This window comes from Callorhinus ursinus, unplaced genomic scaffold (assembly GCF_003265705.2).
Source record: "Callorhinus ursinus isolate GAN/ISIS: 27379988/994484 unplaced genomic scaffold, GSC_fseal_2.0 scaffold10, whole genome shotgun sequence".
Lineage (NCBI taxonomy): Eukaryota > Metazoa > Chordata > Mammalia > Carnivora > Otariidae > Callorhinus > Callorhinus ursinus.
The window spans coordinates 14,766,540-14,786,383 of NW_027397072.1; the positions used below are offsets into that span (position 1 = coordinate 14,766,540).

The following is a 19,844-nucleotide window of genomic DNA, read 5'->3' on the forward strand; positions in this document are numbered from 1 at the left end:
TGTTACATTTTGAAGTGGTAGCCAAGGCATTTTTTTCCATGTAATCATTGGACCTACCTGCCAGGCCCAGAGCCAGAGACTTCAAATATGAAGTTCTGTGGCGCACAGGCAATGCACCCACCAGGTAAGCTTCGAAGAAGCTTTCCCAGGAGCTTCTGTCTAGAGCTCATCTTAGATAGAAAGTGCCCTATATGAATAACCTGCTGATTTATTTCTGAATGAGCAGTGTCAGATTGGTATACTTTTGCAGATGGAGTGACCTTCTAATTTTGCATTGATTAAAAGGCTGGTCACAGAGGCAACAATAAAAAGCTCTAATTTTCAAGAGTGTGTTTAACCCTTCTCTTTCCTTCTTTGAAGACCAATATTCTGCAATGATGATGGGTAACAATTCATTCTATCTACTAACATCCAAAAATGAGCAATGCTTTATAAAACTAACTAGGCTTTAGCCCTTTCAGCATTCAAGCATTCTAGTTATAAACTTATCCTAAAGAGTCATTAGTATGACTTACACACAAGGGTAGGTGAGTTGTGTTCAACAGCACTGGCAGCTCACAGAGATGTAGCTTGAAGGTAACTTGAGGGTTCAAAATGTTTTCAAGAGAAACAAGAGGAAACCTTCCCAAATGAACTAAGTTCTGGTCCAGTCTTCTGAAATACCTGTGTAATTACCCTAGAGATCCACAAGAAGTGGCTTCTGTAATACCGGACTTACTGCTTTATTTCTCCTCCCCATCCCTAATTGTTCATTTTTTGACTAATGCCATAAGGTACATGAGCTGTGATGGTGCCGAGCTTCTGTGCCCCTTCGATGTGGAACATGTGGTCATCAAAGAAAATGTGGGGCCTTATCTTCACCAAAATGGGACCTTTGGGGGCTCCAGCAAGGAAAAGAGCTTCGTCTATCTCTAGACCCCAGCGGCGAAGGGTTTTCAGCACTCGGGCGCCTGAACTGGCTGCACTCCTGGCTGTAACCAGGTAGGTCCTGATAGGGCAAAGTAACCGTTCATCTTTGGCATAAAACTTCTTTTGCAGTCTGCCTAAATCTTCCAGAAAGCCTTTTAAGGGACCCTGTAAAAGGAACATATGTCACAGCTGTGATCCAGTGAGCTAAAGGAAGTGAATGCTGAAAAGGCAGAGGCTTACAAGAGGTTATAAAAGGTTATAGTACTGCATTAGACATGCAGTATTCTAAGGCCAATGGAACAGTCCTGAAACTCCTTGCTTTTATGTGAGTATATTTCCTTGTATGGAACTATCCTTGCATTCCTAGAATAAGTGTAGGATGACCATATAATTTATTATCTAAACACTGATGTTTTGAGAGTGAAAGTTTCTATAAAAAGTAAAAGGGCAACAGACATAAATTATCCATGGCTAAATGGGATACTCTAAATAAAGTTTGGTTAATCACCAAAAGAACTATTTTAGTTTTATTTTTCTGAATTGCACACTTTAGTATTATGAAGTATACTCCTTTATCTAGTTCAGTGTCTTCTTGGCTCGAATCTAGCCTTGTCTTATATTTACAATTACCTGTGTGTATCTTCACACTTACTTTTATCTTCAACCTTTCTGAACACTTAGTTTTAGCTGTTTCTCTGGAATAGAGCAAGATCTGGATTCTGCTATGTGTTCCGATCTGGAAGTCTTAATTTTTAAAACAAAGTTGAGTTTTAGGCCATTTAAATTTATTGGTATTACAAATATATGTGATAATGGTTCTTTCTTATGATTTTTATTGCATTTTCCTTGTTTAAATATTTTAAAGGATTGTTCATTGGGTGTTTATTTTCTTTGTGCATGTGTGTATGTGTGCTTCGTCTAAGATTTAGGAAGGTTTGTATTATTTCCTTCTATTGGTTACCTTTGTAACTGTAACTTTTTATAGTACTGTTAGTCCCTTTTTTTTTTTTAAATCCAGAATCTATTATTTTTTACAGTGAGAAATAATGAAATTACAGTACTTCTTCACCTCTCTCTTATCCTCGATTTCTTCTGCAACCATCCAATTTTACTTGTTTCCTCTTTCTCAGTGGTTATATTTTCATTATTAAAGATTCTTATATTTCTGTTTATCACCTTTACATCTTATCCTTTGATTACTTATTATAACTGAAGATATAAACATACTTACTCTTCCTTAGGTCTTTTTCCTCCACATTTTCCCAGTTTTCATTAGTTATGTAATTTCTCCATTGTTAGAACACATAATCTGTGCTTTCTTTCCTGCCACCCTATTCCCTACAAATGTTTAAGTTTTAGTTCTGTGATTAAATATATTCTGTGCTATATGTCCATTTGTGTTTCTAGTCATCTACATATTGGCCAAACTGTTGTCTTCTAGTTTTCTCAAGAAAATCTTATGGAAATAACAATCCCTGATATTTTAAACTGTTGATCTGTTTTCTTTTTACCTAAATGAACTTTTAGCTGGATATAGAATCAGTGATTTAGATTTTCTTTCCGTTTTCTTAGATTTTTTTATAAGTAGTGCTCCACTGTCTTTTGCTATTGAGTACTGCTGTGGGAAAAGACTGAGGACAGCTTGATTTTTTTTTTCCCCACTCATATGTGAAGGCTGCCCAAAGAATTACCTCATCTTTGATGTCAAAAAATTTTAGTAGGGCACGTCTTAATGATGATCATTTTGTTCCATTTCTTTTAATAGTTTAATGTATGCATTAAAATCTTCTGACAATTTAAGGTGTTTTCTTGGTTTATATTTTTATATACATTTGCATCTTTGTATTTACCACATACAACCCTCTCCTCCTCCCCTCAGAACATAATGTCGATGTTTTTCTTCAGGGATTCCAGTTATGCATATGTTGGATTTTCTTTACCTGTGATCTATTTTCTGTTATTTTTCTCTCTCAAATCTTATTTTTCAGTTCTACTCATTTCCAGAGTTCTACCATTTAACTTTTTACTATCTCTCCCCTGATTCTTACATTTCTACTTTATGACCCTGACTTGCTTTTTTAAGTTTTTAAAAGTTATCATAAATGTTTAGTCACAATTTTTACCTATACTTTGGCTACTATTTCTAGTGAGAGATCTACATCTCTTATTAGAGATCTACATCTCTTATTATTCCCTTCTTTGCCTTTTTCTCAGTATCTTTGCTTATATTCTGTGCTGGTTCTGTTTTTATTACTCATCACTGAAGCAGATTGGTTTTCCTTGGAACAATTAGAGGGCTTATGGCAAAGGTCAAGGATAATATTCTAAAGCTGATTTTATTTCATAATTCAAAAGATCCCTTCTTCTCTGCTGTTCAGGAAACACACTGTTTTTTAATAAACATGGCTTATTTAGATGATCATTTGTCTATTTAGATCTAAACATTATTTAGATCACTGTTTCTCTGTCAGCATATATCACGGGAAAAAACAAATAAAATTCACTTTTTAAAGGTGAAATATCTGTATCTCTATATATATGGGAAAAACTATTAACTTTTTTTTTTTTTTTTTTTGGCAACAGCAGCAAAGGGGGTATAGTGACTATTGGCAGTAGTCACCCAACTCATGACTAGTTTGGCTTTAAAACATAGAGGAATACAATTCTTCTTGCTGCTTTTAAGTAGTTTCCAAAGGGAATAAATAGGGACCAGCCTGTTTATGTCACCATATTCAAACCAGGTATCCATATCATCCTTTCTTATTTCTATTTTTGGGTATGTTTTATAATTTAAACATTTGTGCAGCAGTACAGGTATATAATTTGTCAATAAAAATATAGAAATAGGTAAAGTTACTAAAAAATACTTTTTTGAGAAGCTGTATGACTTACAACATTTAGAATGTGCCTAGGATGTAGAAAGTTGGAAAGACTGATGATATTTCTATCTTAAAAAGAAAAACCAAGATAATCTAAAAAAAAAATCATAGCATTTATTGAGCCCATTAGAGAGCTGAGGCAATAGGACAACAGACTAACATGAAATGTAAAGAAAAAAATCTAAGGGAAAATCTAAGGTTCTCTTCAAGGACATATGGAATTCAAGAACTGGCACATCTTTGGCAAAGCAATGGAGGATGCCATACCAGATACCATAGAAGCAAGTATGAACGACTGAGATAATTTTAAAAAAAGCATATTGATAAAGGCCAAATCTGGACTAATAAGAGAGCAAAGAAGCCTTGAAAGTCACAGACCCAAAACACTCTTTTACAGGCTTTTTTTTTCATGGACTTTACTAGTCGTTTATGAGAAAGACTGTAGGCAGGATGGGAAATGAGAGAATGCACTCCTTGGTAGTGCAGACTGGAGGACAGGAGCAGCTACCACTATGAGAAAAGACTAAAACTCCACCTTGCCCCATGTTTCCTAAGTAACAAAAGTCTTACATTGCCAGCAGAAGGGCTTCAAACACTGTCACGTCTAGGGCACAAGTAAAGATCCACTGCTGTGGGGGAAAGGGAAAGAAAAAAACCCTCCACCACTGGAAGTGGGATTGGAGACTGTTACGGAAATCAGAAAATAATGGATGGGTATTTTCAAAGTGCTGAAATAAAAATACAGTAAATGCAAAAAACTATATCCAGTCAAAATAAAATATTTTTCAAAAATGAAGGAGAATAAGGAGTTTTTGAGGCAAAGAAAAGCAGAACTTTTGGTAACAGCATATCAGTTCTACATACAGTGTTAAAATATGGTTTTCTGGCAAACTGATTATGACACAAGGGAGAAAGCTGGATTTACACAAAGAAATGAAGATCCCTGGAAATGGTTACAATGAAGATGAATACAAAAGACATATTTTTTATCTTATCCATATTAATTCTAAATAATTGATTAGTCAAATAAAAAATAATAGCAAGGTATTGTGAGTTAATAGCATAGGTGAAAATAAAATGTGTGACAATAGCACAAAATATGGGAGGAAGGGGTTGAGAGTACACTGTTGTAAGATTCTTACAGTATACATGATGTGGCATTATATTGTTTGAAAATAGACTGTGATTACTTAAAGTTGTATGCTGTCAATCCTAGGGTAATCACTGGAAAACTTAAAATGAGTTATAAGTCAATAGTGGAGATAAAATGGAATCCTGGAAACATAAAGTACCTACAATAAATCCAAAAGCAAAAAGTAAGAAAAGGAAAAACAAACAACAGAGGGAACATATAGAAAAAAGGAGGAAGATGATAGATTGCAATCCAACCAGAGTAATGATCACATTAAATGTAAATGGTCTAAAAATAGCAATTAAAACACAGAGATTGTCAGATTGTACAAAAAAAGCAACACGAACTATATATATATATATAATCTACAAGAAAGCCAATTTAAATATAGAAACAATCTAAATGTAAAAACATAATAGGTTAAAAGTAAAAATTATAGAAAATATATACAATACAAACACCAGTCCAAAAAACAAACAAAAAGCAAAAAGCTGGAGTGTTTATATGACTATCAGACAGAGAGACGTTACATAATGAAAAGGGATTATTTCAACAAGAAGATATAACGATCCTAAATATTTGGGCAGTAAGCAAAAGAGATTAAAAATACATGAAGCAAAATGAATATAATTAAAAGGAGAAATAGATTAATCCTCAAAATATACTTGAAGACTTCAACACTGCCTCCTCAATAGTGGATAGAAATAGATAGAAAATCATTGACAATTTGGAAAACCTGGGCAATATTACCTGACTAATACACTGTCAACTTAAGCTAACTGACATTTTTGACTACTCAACAACACAGAATCAACATTCTTCTCAAGTACACATGAAACATTCACCATGATAGGCCATATTCTGGACATAAAACACTCCTCAACAAATTTAAAGAACTGAAATCACACAAAATATATTCTCTATATATACTTAGTAGTCAAAGAGTGAATGATCTGCTCCGAAGTTCAGGGACAAGGCAAGGATGCGTCCTCTTATGACTCTTGTTGAATACTGTACTGAATGCACTAGCAAAGGTAATAAGGCAAGAAAGATAATTAAAAGACATACAGAATGGAAACATAGAAATAAGTGTTTTGATTCACAGTATTGTCTATGGAGAAAATCTCACATAATCTACAAAAACTTTACTATACTAACTAGTGAATTTAACAAAGTTGTAAAATGCAAAGTTGATATGCAAAAACCAGTTGTCTTTCTGCATATTGCAACAAACAGATTGGAAATCAAAAATTTAAAATATCATTCACAATAACACCAACAATTATGAAATACTTAGGTAGAAATCTAACAAAGTACGTGTGATATCTGTATACAAAAACATTCAAAACACTGATGAAAAAAATCAAAGATGACCTAAATAAATGGAGAGATATATCATGTCCCTGGACTGAAAGACTTGATATTAAGACATCCCCCTCCCCAAGATTAAGCTAAAAATTCAACACAATCATAATCAAAATTCCAGCAGGATTTTTTTTTTCCAGGAATGCACAAGCTAGTTGTTAAATCTGTATAAAAATGCAAAAGAATCAGAGTATCCAAAAGAATTAAAAATAACACAATTGAAGAACTCACACTACCTGATCTCAAGACTTACTATAAAACTGCACTAATCAAGACAGTGTGATATTGGTAAAAGCATAGACACCTATGTTAAAGGAATAGAAAGCCATTCTTTTCCACAAATAATGCTGGAACAATTAGGATATCCATAAGCAATAAATTGAACTTAACCAAATACTTTGCACAAATACAAAAGTTAATTCAAAATAGGTCATAATCCTTAAAAAACACTAAAATTATAAAATTTTGTACAAAAACATAGGAAATGTATGTGACTTTGACAGTTTTTAGATATGACATTAAAAGCACAATTCATAAAAGAATTAACTGACAAATTGAACTTCATCAAAATTGTAAGTTTCTGTTCATCAAAATACACTGAAAGATATAAAAAGAATAAAAAGACATGCTTTTTATTTGCAAAACACATCTGATAAAGGACTTCTATCCAGAATATGTTAAGAACTCTCAAACTTCAATAATAAACCCGGTACAAATGAGCAAGAGATTTGAACAGATATATTTGCCAAAGAGTACCAACGATGGCAGATAAACACCTGATAACATGTTCAATATCATTTGTCATTAGAGAAATGCAAATTAAAACCACAATGAGATACCATTACACAACCGCTAGAACAGCTTAAAAGAAGCAAACAGAAAACGACTTACCAGTACAAAATACAGAGCAACAAAATCTCACGTATAGTGCTATTCGGAATAATGCAAAGTGGTCTGGTCACTTGGGAAAATACTTTGGAAGTATCTTATAAAGTTAAATATATGACCTAGTGACACATATACCATGTGACCTAGTAATCTTACTCCTAGGTATTTATCTAAGAGAAATCAGATCTTAAGTTTATACAGAACACTGTAAGCAAATGCTTAAAATGGCTTTGTTTATAAATGCCAAAAATTGGAAACAACCTAAATATCCTCCAACAAGTAAATGGATAAAGAAAATATGGTACCTCCATAGAAGAGACTCAAAAATAAAAAGGAACAGACACTACTAATACATGGAATGATATGGATGTATCTCAAATGCATTATGCTAAATAAAAGAAGTCAGATTCAAAAGATTGTATCCTGTGTGGTTCCATTTATGTGACATCTGGAAAAGGCAAAACTATAGGGACAGAAATCAGATTAGTAGGGGAGAGGTCCTGGAGATAGCAGAGTTGGATGGTTACAGAGAGACAGGAGGGAATTTTGTGAGTATAATGAGTATTTTGAGTTTGGTAATGGTTTCATAACTGTATACATTTGTCAAAACTCTTAGAAGCATCCACTAAAAATTATGAATTTTACTGTATATAAATTACACCCCAACAGTTCTGATTAACACATACACACACACACACACACACACACACACATGCACACACACACACAGTTTAAATATCACTTGCTGTAACATGAGGTGAGTTAGTGAAACACTTCAGCTTTCTGTTTTCTATTTATACTTTTATAAGTCTAATAAAAATAACAACATTTAAGTTTATCTTACATTCAAGAAGAGCTGAGAAAAAAGACCAATTCTTTGGTACAATTTTTAGATAAAAACTAAATAATCTATCAGTTCAGATTCAATTTGAAGAATATTTTGATGTTTCAGATTTCCTTTGGTTCAGAAGTTGTAAGTTTTGTTCATTTTACACTGTGCCTTTAACACTTCAGTTCACGGATTGATTCCAAAAAACCTAAATATTCAGTTTCATTTTGATTAGGTGTTCATAGCTTGAACTTGTTTGAGGCTCATTATTTTGATTCAATTTGAGCTCTCATTTGTGCAAATTTTCTCAGTTAAGTAATGTGTTAGTGAGTTTGAGGTTTATGGGCAGAGAGGTCCACAAATGTTTACTGACCTATTGGAAATCACTTTACTATTCTGAGAACTTATTATGTAGAAATAGCTTACTGGTAAGCTATATTACTTCTATCACTTGTAATTTGGAGGTGAACTCATTATCATGAGAAGATCACAGAAACACTTCCAAAAAGGATAGATAAAAGAATGCTAAAACAAAACAAAACAAACAAAAACCCGAGTGGGCAGTGGGTGTTTCAAAATGAGGAGTTCATGAAAGGGAGCAAAGTATAAAGGATAAGAAATGAAGAGTGGCTGCCTGAAATAATTTAAAATATGTATATCTATATGTTGGAAAATAAGTAAATGAAAATTAATTAGAACTCACTGAACCTACCTGAGCAAGAGGCTTATTCTCAAACATTGTTTCATGTTGAAAGAATTTGTCCAGCCCGTGCTCCTTGGCAATATGTTCAGATTCGTCAGAGAAGAGGACGGCATCCCCATCAAAGGCCACACGGAGCTGTGTGTCACAGTAAGCCATGTCTTTGGCTCCATCAAACATTGTTGCAGAGGCGATCCCTGGCAGACCATGGAGATTTATTAATACTCTTCTCAGGGGCATCAGTTTCTTCTACCATTTTAATGATTAAAAAAAGAAAAAGAAAAAAAGGTCCTCCCGGACCTTGAAAAAATTTTTTTCCCATCTAACCTGATGACTCAATTGCTCTTTATAACCACACATCTCAAAACAATTGTTTACACACTGCCTCCATTTCTATAATAGATGGGAAAGTGTAAAATGGGATGTAGGACAATCACTGAGAATGTCCACCTCCAAGAAGGTCAAAGCTCTAAAAGACAGATTTAGGGGATGCTACTTGTGGAATCACCTTAGCAGAAAATTTAACAAAGACATAAGCCACATAATCATATATGAAGCCCAATGAAAGTCAACACTAGTGCAAACCTCTTTATTAACTTGAGGGATAAAACCAAATGAATACCTTCTTGTATTGCTTCTTGTACTTTTTCAGAATCTGCAGAAAGATACAAGTTGGTAAGATATGCCTTCAAATAGCCAATGGGGCTTTTTCCACCAGTCAGACAGAAGCGGTCAATTAATAAGCCTATTATTGGGCAAGAAAGACTGTGTTATGTCAGAGACTAAAGACAATATACTTACTGTAAATGTAAACCAAAGTTATCTTAGGAATAAATGAATGCTTATTGAGGTTTTAGAATTACCTTTGTAGCACTAATATTGAAAAATTGCTATGTTATATATGAAAAAGCTATTTTTTATTAAGTATGTCTACATAGACCATGCCAATTTGCTCTCACAACAATTGTATGATAGGCATTATTTTCATCATTACAGAAAAGGAAACTGAGACATAAAGACTTGTCTAAGCCCACTGATTCATACTGACTCTTGTCTAGACTAGACAGAGTTCTTTTAATTCAACCGTAGGCTATTCATTTGTTGAAAGAGTTAATGTGACTCTATTTTAAGTACCATTTCTGTATTTCTTCAGGAACAGTGTAATAGTAATGACAAGCAGTGCTAGGATTTAAACTGTTTTCTAAAAACAACAGGTCTGAAATTGTTTCTTTCTTGACTTGAAATTGTATTTATTTATTTATTTTTAAAGATTTATTTATTTGAAAGAGAGAGAAAGCAACCATGAGCAGTGGGGTGGGGGAGGGGCAGAGGGAAAGGGAGAGAGAGAGAATCCTCAGGCAGACTCCTAGCTTGAGTCAGGGCTTGATCCCGTGACCCCCAAATCATGACCAGAGCCAAAACCAAGAGCTGGCTGCTTAACTGATTGAGCCACCCAGGTGTCCCTTGACTTGAAATTTTAAATGTAATTATTTAGGAGACTAAATATTAAAATACCATTAAATGTCTTTTAAATCAACAACAATTAAAAAACAAATGCTAGATATTGGTGAAAGTTTTATAAAATAGTCACCCATTTTCACTTTAGATGAAAGTATAAATTGGTACAAACTACCTAGAAAGTAATTTGACAATATGTAACAAGAAATGTAACTGTTTATACCTTTTGACCTTTTTGTTAGTTTTATTCTAAAGGAATAATCTGAAACTCTGATAAAGATTTATGTGGAAAGGTCTCAGTTCAGGATAATTTATAAAAGCAGAACACTGTTTAATGATTTGAGAGTAGTTAAATAAAGTATAACATTATGCATATAAATAGTATATACCCATTCAAAGTGTTTTTAGATTCATAATAAACTGGGTAGCTGCACATGATATAAAGCAGAATTTCGAGTCTAGTCAGTTGTTTTTCCTCTGTATGGACCCACAGAGTAGATAGGGTCCATCGACAATTGGGGTGGAAGTGTTTGCTATGGTATTAATGAAATACTCTCAGTTTTTCACTAAAGCCAACACTGGACATAAGTGGCACAAAAGTGTATTCCACAAACCCTTAAATAATATTATAAATTAATATTAATATATGATCAGAAATTATTTGGTGGCATTGGGGACTTCAGAAAGAGTTAAAACATCTTCCCCCTTCTTAAGGAGATCACAGTCCACTGAGCAGTCAGGCATGTAAAACAGAATGATAATGTAACAGGCCACAGCAGAGGGAGATACAAATTGCCTTCAACACCCAGAGAAGGGAAGGAACCAACTAACTCTTCCAGGTGAAAGGCTGTTATTCCATGAATAAGGCTGCATGAGAAGATGGAGCTCAATCAACTCATTAGCAGAATTGATAGGTAGACAACTATGTTTCCTTATGCTGCTAGCCTTGTTGGGCTCAGTTTGGTGAGGGATAGATAGACCTAAGTTACCTACTAAATTGTGCAAGATTGTGTGTTGTAAAATATAATAGCTGCTGTTTACTGAGTGATTATCTACTCATCTATACTAAACCTTTCATCTGTGTTCTCTTTCCATGTCATAATACTATGAAAAGCTGCTTTTTTTGAAAGACAAACCTTTTTTAAAAAATATGTCTCAGACATCAGCCTTTTTTTAATTTTAAAAGATTTTACTTATTTATTTGACAGAGAGAGAGAGAGAACACAAGCAGGAGGAGCGGTAGAGGGAGAGGGAGAGGGAGAAGCAGGCTCTCTGCTCAGGACTTAATCCCAGGACCCTGGGATCATGACGTGAGCCGAAGGCAGATGCCTAACTGACTGAGCCATTCATGTGCCCCTTAGACATAAGCTTTATAATTAGGATAATGTAAAACTCATAAGTTGTAATACATCTTGTTTATTTATAACCATGCCCACTTTAAACCTTGAATTTAAATATGCCAAAGTTCAACCTTACTTTGACTTGACATACTCATAAGCCTGGATAGGTCACTTAGAAAATAATCTAAAGGTCCCCAAATAACAAGTCATGTAATTCCATAACAGGAAATTGGGGATTTTCTCTTAAAGAATCCAACACACTGATGGAAATGCTATGAGGAAACTAGAGTCAGTCAAAATTTCCATGTAAAGGAACAAAGACAGTTTTGCTGACATGGGTGTGGATTTGATGTGTAAGGGAGAGCGGTCAGGGAGAATCAGATTGTAAGAGTGGAAAGGAAAGGTGAAAACCCATAAACCTTAAACACAGATCTGTGGTGAGCAAGAAGTTTGATCACAGAGAGAAAGCCTCTGGGTAGATGGCTTCTTGAAGTCAAGTTCAGAAGTGAAAAACATAAAACAGAGAAGCATATTGCAGGAGCTGGGATTAAGACTTTGAAATTCACACTTGACAAGTTAAGTCCGGAGCTTTGGGCCCAACTCTATGCTAAAGTTAAAAATGAACATGGCCTCTCTTTCTCTGACATGGGCAAATAAACATTCCTCAGGCAGAAGGGGGTGTCAGTATCAAAGACACTGCATTAGTTAGGCCACAGTCAGCAAAATAACATGGCTTCTCTCTCCCAGAGCAGCAAGCTGTTCTTCCACATGGTATTTATTTTACTTACCATAGTGATTGACGCTGTTTATAAGCCGCACTCCCACTTGGGCATGGTTATTAGTCATCAGTACAATATCAAATAAGTCCTGTTCATTAGGATACAGCTCACGGAGTCTAGCATTGACATGCTGCAGTGCCTGCAGGTTACAAACATAAGCGCATGTAAAGAGGGCCAGGCAAGGTGACTGTTGGAGTCTGGAGTCTGGAGAGAAACGACATCATTGGTGTCAAATTCAAACTCTGGAGACTCTTCACTGAGAGACTATGGCTCTTTTAAGGCAGGGTTATGCCATTCATTTCTCTATTTCCAGCCTCTTTTATACAGCACCTCGTTAATGTTTGCTGAATGGCTAGGCAATGTTTGTTGAAAATTGTTATGACATTTGGTTTTCTAGAATTCTGTCTGTGGGGCAGGTAGAGAGAAGGATCAGGCCAAGACTTTCAAGCTTGTCTTTTTTTTTGATTCCTAAAATCTGCTTTTCTTTTCTTGATCATCGGGTGACTATTATTTATTGTGAAAATATAGAATATAGAATGTTTCGTGAATTAGCATGTTATCCTTGCACAGGAGTCATGCTAATGGTCTCTGTATTGTTCCAATTTTAGGATATGTGCTACCAATGCACTTTGTCTATTTTTAAATATGAGTCTTTAGAATAGGTTAGCGGCTTCCTCCCATGCTTCTACCATGCCCCATAAGTACTTTCTACTCACAACTTGTAGGTGTCATTTTTTTCTGCCTGGTTGTTATTTGTCTAAGTTATATAGGGTATCAGTGTTACAAGTGCTATACATTTCAGCGTAAGTTCAGAGAACCTTACTTTTTCTATTAAAATCATGCCCCCCCCATGCCAATCAAGATCATCTTGATCTTCTTAACATGTTATGTTTGGGGCAAAAGCAGCTCAAGTAAATTCCATCTCATTTTAATGAGGCATTTTGTTTCTACTGCTGGGATTGTAAACTCATTATCACTTCCGGTTACCACTCCTAGGAAGGGAACAAAGGTGTTTCTTACAGGTGTCATGATTAGAACTCCACTGAGCGCCTTCTCAACATCCCAAATCTAGAACTGGAGGCCCTTCCTCACCACTCTGGGAGCCTCTGTGGAAGCATAAGCTGACCTGAGGTCAATTTGAAAAGGGCAAGAATTACAATGGGGGAATCGGGAAATATAAGGGAAACTGGATGAGATCCCAAGGGTCTGCCTGGGTCCTTCCGTCTCCATCCAGGGTCCTGACATTCCAAACACAGTTTTGCAGGGTACCTTAACAAAGTGGAACGCGGGCCCTGGGGTCAGGATGACATTTTCGTTGTTGAGTTGATACTCCATGTACTTTTCTAGACCCTCTTCCTCGTAGATTTTCCTGCCGTCCACCATGTTGAAAAGCGCCCGAGATGACACAGCGATGGTGATGGCATTCTTGGGTTTGGGCTGCAGAGAGGGGCGCCAATGGGAGGAGAGTCAGTCACACAGACCAAAGGGATCAGAAAAGGGGCTCATCAGGGCAAGGTGGGAAGAAAACATCTAGGCCCCGCTTGGAGCACTGTGACGCTGGAGACAGCCAAGGGCTCGTATTCCCTCCCAACTCCTGAAGCTGCAGGGGTAGGGGAGAAGCAGGGGTCTGGTCAGGACTTCACTACACATTGGAGAGAAGGGAGACTCAGGTTTGCAGGGTTGCACGGAGGGGAGTTTCCAGTACCAGGTCGGTGGGCCCTGCTCACCGGTCGGGGGCGGGAGCAGCTCGGGATCTTCTCATACAGAGTTTTCACGGAGGCCCAGTAGGCTTCCTCGTCATCCTCCTCTTCCTCCCGTTGCTGATGCTGCCGAGGCAGTTCCGACAGACAGTCCCGGTCTAGCTGGGAGTAGGTCGATCTGCGCTGGCTATAGGGCTTCCATTCGGTGGGGGGCGTGCGCGGGTAACCCCGTTGCTGCGTGGAGTCCCGGATATCCCGCACGATGCCGTGAGCCCAGGCTTCGGGATTCTCATGCATCTTGGTGCTGCGCCGGGAAGAGCTATAGGGCTCTGGCGGGGTGGGAGGACGCGAGTCGAGAGGCATGGGTGGAGTGGAAGGCAAAGGTGGCGTGGGCGGCGAGGGCTGCTCTGACAGCTGCTTCAGGGACTCTTGCTGGCTGGGGGAGGTGGATGAAGTCCGGGAGGTCGTGGAGCTACTGGGGAGCTGAAGCAAGAAAGTGGGAGTCTGAGTTAGATGCTCACCTGTCCCCATCTCTGTCCAGCAGGAGTCAAGAAGCCTTCCCCTTCCCTGTGTTCCATTCTTAGCCCTTAGTTGGATCCTGGTTCATCATAGCTCCTTTCAGTAGGGCTCGAAGGGGCTCAGATGTTTCAGGGCCCCAGTTATTGGATATTTCTGTTACACGGACACAGAGATAGACCTATTTTATTTTCCCCTACCTTCCCCCATCAGCACCTTGCATTTTTTTTTTTTCTGGAGTTGATAGGGCACAGGTATTCTTCCTTGTCCTTAGGCAGCTGGCCTGTAGTTTGCAAAGCACTGTTGCTTGCTTCTCTTATACTTGCTCAGAGACCTCCAGGTAGGATAGAGGGCTTGAGTAAAGGTCCTTGCATACTACTGCCTTCATCTGTGACCTCCAGTTAACTCTGTGAACAACTAGACCAGATGTTCCCACCATCAGACTCTACAAAACACCTGGAGGTATCTCTTTCTACAATTCTCCTGTGATTAATGAAGTGATTGCTGGGAAGGTTGGTAGACTGGAGAACCAAGTATCTTCTCATTGCCTTCAGAACTCTGTGTGCTAGTGGAGCTCATTTGGAGAGAATCCTCTTCCTAAATAAAAAGGAAGGATTCTAGAGAAAAATACTTTTACTAAGGTGTGCAATAAATTATTAGGCACCTATATTTCAGTTTTTATGATTGTTTCATGTATTTCAAAAGGCATATTCTTGGTTAGACTATTGAGCCACTTTTCACAGAGATACGTGTTCTCCCAGTGGCGAGGTCCGTGTCACTCTCTCTCTGCATCCAAAAACTTAATCTCAAAACTAACATTTTCCTCTCATGGCGCCAGGCCTAGTTAAGGGACCAAAGCACCACACAATCTAATATTTTTCAACAATTTATCTACTTGGTTGATTTTTCCACCCCTTCTTCTTCTTCTTTTTTTAGTTTAAATCCAATTAATTAACATATAGTATATTATTAGTTTCAGAGATAGAGTTCAGTGATTCATCAGTCTTATATAACACCCAGTGCTCATTACATCATGAGCCCTCCTTAATGTCCATCATCCAGTTACCCCATCCCCCTACTCTCCTCCCCTCCAGCAACCCTCAGTTTGTTTCCTATGATTAAGAGTCTCTTATGGTTTGTCTCCCTCTCGGATCTCATCTTGTTTTATTTTTCCCTCCCTTCCCCTATGATCCTCTGTTTTGTTTCTTAAATTCCACATATGAGTGAGATCGTATGATAATTGTCTCTCTCTAATTGACTTATTCTGCTTAGCATAATACCCTTTAGTTCTATCCACGTCATTGCGAATGGCAAGATTTCTTTTTTTTTTTTTTGATGGTTGAGTAGTATTCTGTTGTATATATATACCACATTTTCTTTATCCATTCATCTGTTGATGGACATCTGGGCTCTTTCCATAGTTTGGCTATTGTGGACATTGCTGCTATAAACACGGTCCATCCTGTCTTCTAAGTCTTGATTACTCAGTAAATAGTTGTTGAATAAATGAAGGAAGGATGGAGAAGTCAAAGGGCTTAATCATTAAGTTAGTGTACAACTTATAGACTTAGTGACCCTGGGTTTTAATCTACCTCAATTAGTGTTATTAATGTGAGATCTTAGGCAAATTACTCTGTGTTTCAATTTTCTCAACTGTAGAATGGGGCTTATGGGTTTGTCTTTTTTGTTTTAATGATGACTGATTTAGCTAAAACATGTAAAGTACATAGAACAGGGCCTGGCACATAGAAAGCATCAATAAATGTTAACTATTATTATTATCATTATCATCATCATTATTATATCATGTTCTCCTTCATTTCATCTCCCATCTCTACCTTAAGACTGGTGCTCTTGCTTCTGGGTTCGTCTATTGATGGATCTCTTGTGGATGCGCTTCGTGAAGTTCGGGACCACTGATTTCGCACAAGGTACCCTTGCGAATCAGTCTTTGGCAATGATAATTCCTGTGATCCCTTTGGAGGAAAGAAGAGACCCAGGGATGTAATACCCCACCACCCATTCCTGCCATGCCTGTGCGTACAAAACAACCATTTCAAGCTGAACATAGCAGAACCCAATGAGAAGGTCCCTGTCCTATATGACCTTAATTCAACATTGACCCTTATGTACTATTCTAGCTCTGGCCCAATCCTAAATTCTGTAATGAGCAGAAAGTGGAGATCCACCTGGAGGAGAATCCAAAACTAACAAACAAATCTGATATCTCATATTTTTTCACCTGTGACCCTTCTTTTATGGAACATGGTAGAGTTGACCATTTTTCTGACCTTTTTCCCTCTTCTTCCCTTAAGGTTAAGCCTGTTAGCTGAAGCTAAGATGACATATTTACCATTTTTTAGCACACTACAAAGATGAGAGCAGCCACCACCTAAGTGAAGCTGCACCAGGGCTCCCAAGCAGCTGCCTAAGGGGGAGTAGAGCACTCTAGCATTTTCTTTGGGAGGAATCAGACTGGAAGACACTATGGAGAGGCAAGTGGAAGTTTCTATTCCCCATATCCTTCCCCTCACCCAGATTGCCTGTGGTTCCCCTCCAAAATCAGTAGTTTGATCTCTGCTCACCCTGATCATGGTGATCTGCCGGCCCTGCTCCCACAACAGGCACATGTGAATATAAATACGTATTGTGTGGCAGGGGCCAAGAGGTACTGTTCCCTCAGCTGCACAAAGGCAGCGTCTACACGACGAGTGACCTCGCATGGGGCAACATCTCAGCAAGTGATTCGGATTGACTGCACGCCTCATCTGAAAGATGGTGCAGAAAATGATCAATGCGATGGCCAGACTCCCCTTCCCTCCCTGATCTGAACAAAGACCAGTCTCCTCCCATAGGCTGAGCAGAGAAGATGACTGTGGGGATGTATACTGGTGGGGAAGGCAGAGACCAGCTTCTCCTGGTTTGTCCTTAACCTCTCCATGAGGACATGAGGTATCCCTTAATAGAAATCTTGGCAGCTCAGTCTTCTCGCCCAGAACTTTCCTGCCCCCTTAAATTTTCTGTTGTGCTTTCTCCTCTTTAATTCTCTTGCCAACTCTAAAGAGGTCAGCTCACCTGAGTGCTCAGACGAACTCCTGATTTCTCAGAATCCTTTCTTTTCTCTGTGTCTAGGCTGTCTTTTGAGTTCCTCGATCCAGTCTCATTCTTAATATGGAAATAAAGAATGTTTATTAATTAATCTCAGGAGGATTAGAAACCTTGAGTTTGGGAATAAAAGGATGAATAAAAATTAGAATTTGTCTTTTTGCCAATATAAAATATATATATATATATATATATATAAATTCTAGACATTTCCCTCTGTTCTACAGACATTAATAAAAATAACACATATCAGAGAACTATATAAACAGTTTTTTTAAAGATTTTATTTATTTATTTGACAGAGAGAGAGACACAGTGAGAGAGGGAACACAAGCAGGGGGAGTGGGAGAGGGAGAAGCAGGCTTCCCGCGGAGCAGGGAGCCTAATGCGGGGCTCGATCCCAGGATGCTGGGATCATGACCTGAGCCGAAGGCAGATGCTTAACGACTGAGCCACCCAGGTGCCCCTAAATAATTTTTAATATAGAAATTTGTTGGTTTATAGGTTTAAGTCATGAGGCATCTATCATTAAAAAAAACGATATCAGGCGAAATGCAATGGGAAAATTTTCCAGAGCTCAGCAGGATTTTGATTTAAATGTGAAATTGCTCACACAGAATAACTTTTATTTTCTCTACTGCTCTGAAGGTTGATACTTAAGGAACTTTTCCTTTGGCCATGTAGAGTTGAAACTTTTTTTGTTTGTTTACTCAATAAACCCTAACTCCAATCTTCTGTGGATCTAAGTCTCACCAATATTAGCTTGATTTTTAAAATCAAGGTTCTTAATCCTGTGCAGATCCATTGACAGTCCTGCCTTCTGTACATATTTTCTAATTATTCATACCAGCTAGAGTGAAAGGAGGTTTCTCATGAATAAACTAATAGGGAAGACTATGTAGGAGGGCACAGGGAGATGATTCTTGTCATGGACACTATTCAAATACGTTCATTTTCGATTGTGGGAAATACCATTGTATTGGAGCATTATTTGTATTGTTTCATGCTAATTCGGTAGCTGTATTGCGATCAAGATTAGTGTTATTTCTCTGTTTTAAGAACTCATCTTCTCGCTTAGACCAATGTGCTCAGGAGCAGTCTGTGCATAATACTCTTTTTGTATTAGTGTTTGCTGGATGATTGAGTCTATGACTGCAGAGCTGTGTGGTCCTAGAACTAGATCCTAAAATCCTTCCAGCCACTCCCTACATCCCTAACCATAAAATCCTGTCACTTATAACTGCAAAAGAGATTTGAAACTCAATCCCTTTTCTCCATCCCTATTATCATTGCCTTGTTCCAGATCTCAGATCATTATGGGCCTGCATTCTTAGAATTGTAGACTTTTTATTAGATTTCATAACCTCATATCCTCCCAACTTCTAGATCCATCAACCCCATCTATTTAAAGTGATATTTATAAAACATAAATATAATTATGCTTCATTTCTGGGTACTGGTTTTACAGACCAAGGGTCTCATGGTGTATCCTGTCTACCCCCAACTTGCCCTCCACAGTACACTTTTATCTCTATGTTCGCTTGTGCTAAATGCCTGTATTTGCCTACATATCACCCTATTTCCTTCTAACCTCCTCTTCTCTTTAATGTTCTTCAAAATCCAGCTCAGTATGACCTGGGAGAAGTTCCCAGAGTTAAACATTCCTTTGTGTTGCCTGTGTCTTTTGTACATACTTTTTACTGAGCACTGAATTGTACTTTATGTATTCTCTTTCCTACTAGGTTGTGCATTCTCCAAAGATAGCAAGAGTGTTTTCACCTCTTGCCACTAACATACGAGCATACAAATGCTGAATTATTAGATTGACTGATTCTGAATGCTTTAATCTCATTTTTCTCCATTCTTCATATTCTTTATTTTCCTTCCTTTTACTCCACATGTAGTCATTATCTGAAGTGATTTAATTATTGCAGAACATTCCCAGAGGTAATGATATCTACATTTGTTGATGTCTACATTTCCTTAGCTCTTTGGCAAGATTCTAGGACATTTAATTCACTCACCTTCTTTTTCTGTTTCAAAGATGTTTGACTCATTTCTTTTAAGTCCTGAATTTCTTTTGTTGTTATGCAGGTTTTCCTCTCCCCAGCTCCATTTCCTGTTGTTTCTGTTGCTCTGCCTAGGTTTGCATTTAGAATGTCAAATTTATGACATCATATGTGATTCCATAGTAACAAACTGACTCTGAATATGTGACTATAAAAAAAAGCAATAGTATTTCTT

At 37.4% G+C, this 19,844-nt stretch overlaps 1 protein-coding gene and 1 non-coding gene across 5 annotated transcripts; both read right to left on the reverse strand.

Annotated features, from left to right (window-relative positions):
• Positions 1-698: 698 nt before the first annotated feature.
• On the reverse strand, positions 699-19,745 carry NT5C1B (5'-nucleotidase, cytosolic IB). Of its 4 annotated transcripts, none has more exons than XM_025867781.2 (10): positions 19,625-19,744; positions 17,571-17,713; positions 17,081-17,263; positions 16,334-16,471; positions 14,007-14,462; positions 13,549-13,716; positions 12,289-12,418; positions 9,325-9,447; positions 8,715-8,899; positions 699-1,074 (listed from the first exon to the last, which is right to left on the reverse strand). In XM_025867781.2, exons 3-10 carry the CDS (start codon positions 17,261-17,263, stop codon positions 742-744), a joined length of 1,716 nt encoding a protein of 571 aa, XP_025723566.1. In that variant the 5' UTR covers positions 17,571-17,713; positions 19,625-19,744; the 3' UTR covers positions 699-741. The 4 variants fall into 4 exon arrangements, with proteins under 4 accessions (XP_025723566.1, XP_025723568.1, XP_025723569.1 ...); XM_025867783.2 differs by having other exon boundaries at positions 17,571-17,660; positions 19,625-19,743; XM_025867784.2 differs by lacking the exon at positions 17,081-17,263 and having other exon boundaries at positions 17,571-17,660; positions 19,625-19,745.
• On the reverse strand, positions 12,805-12,907 carry LOC112821368 (U6 spliceosomal RNA). The gene has a single exon (XR_003207422.1). It is a non-coding gene; the product is annotated as a U6 spliceosomal RNA (small nuclear RNA).
• Positions 19,746-19,844: the final 99 nt, after the last annotated feature.

Bases quoted from the DNA above. Each gene is read 5' to 3' on its own strand.
- NT5C1B (XM_025867783.2), bottom strand. From the start codon at position 19,657: ATGAGTCAAACATCTTTGAAACAGAAAAAGAAG. The intron at 16,472-17,080 runs GTGAGCAGAGAT...TTTCCTCCAAAG, and splicing joins GGCAGATCACCATGATCAGG to GGATCACAGGAATTATCATT. The intron at 1,075-8,714 runs GTAGGTTCAGTG...TTCCTTTTACAG, and splicing joins AGAATAAGCCTCTTGCTCAG to GGTCCCTTAAAAGGCTTTCT.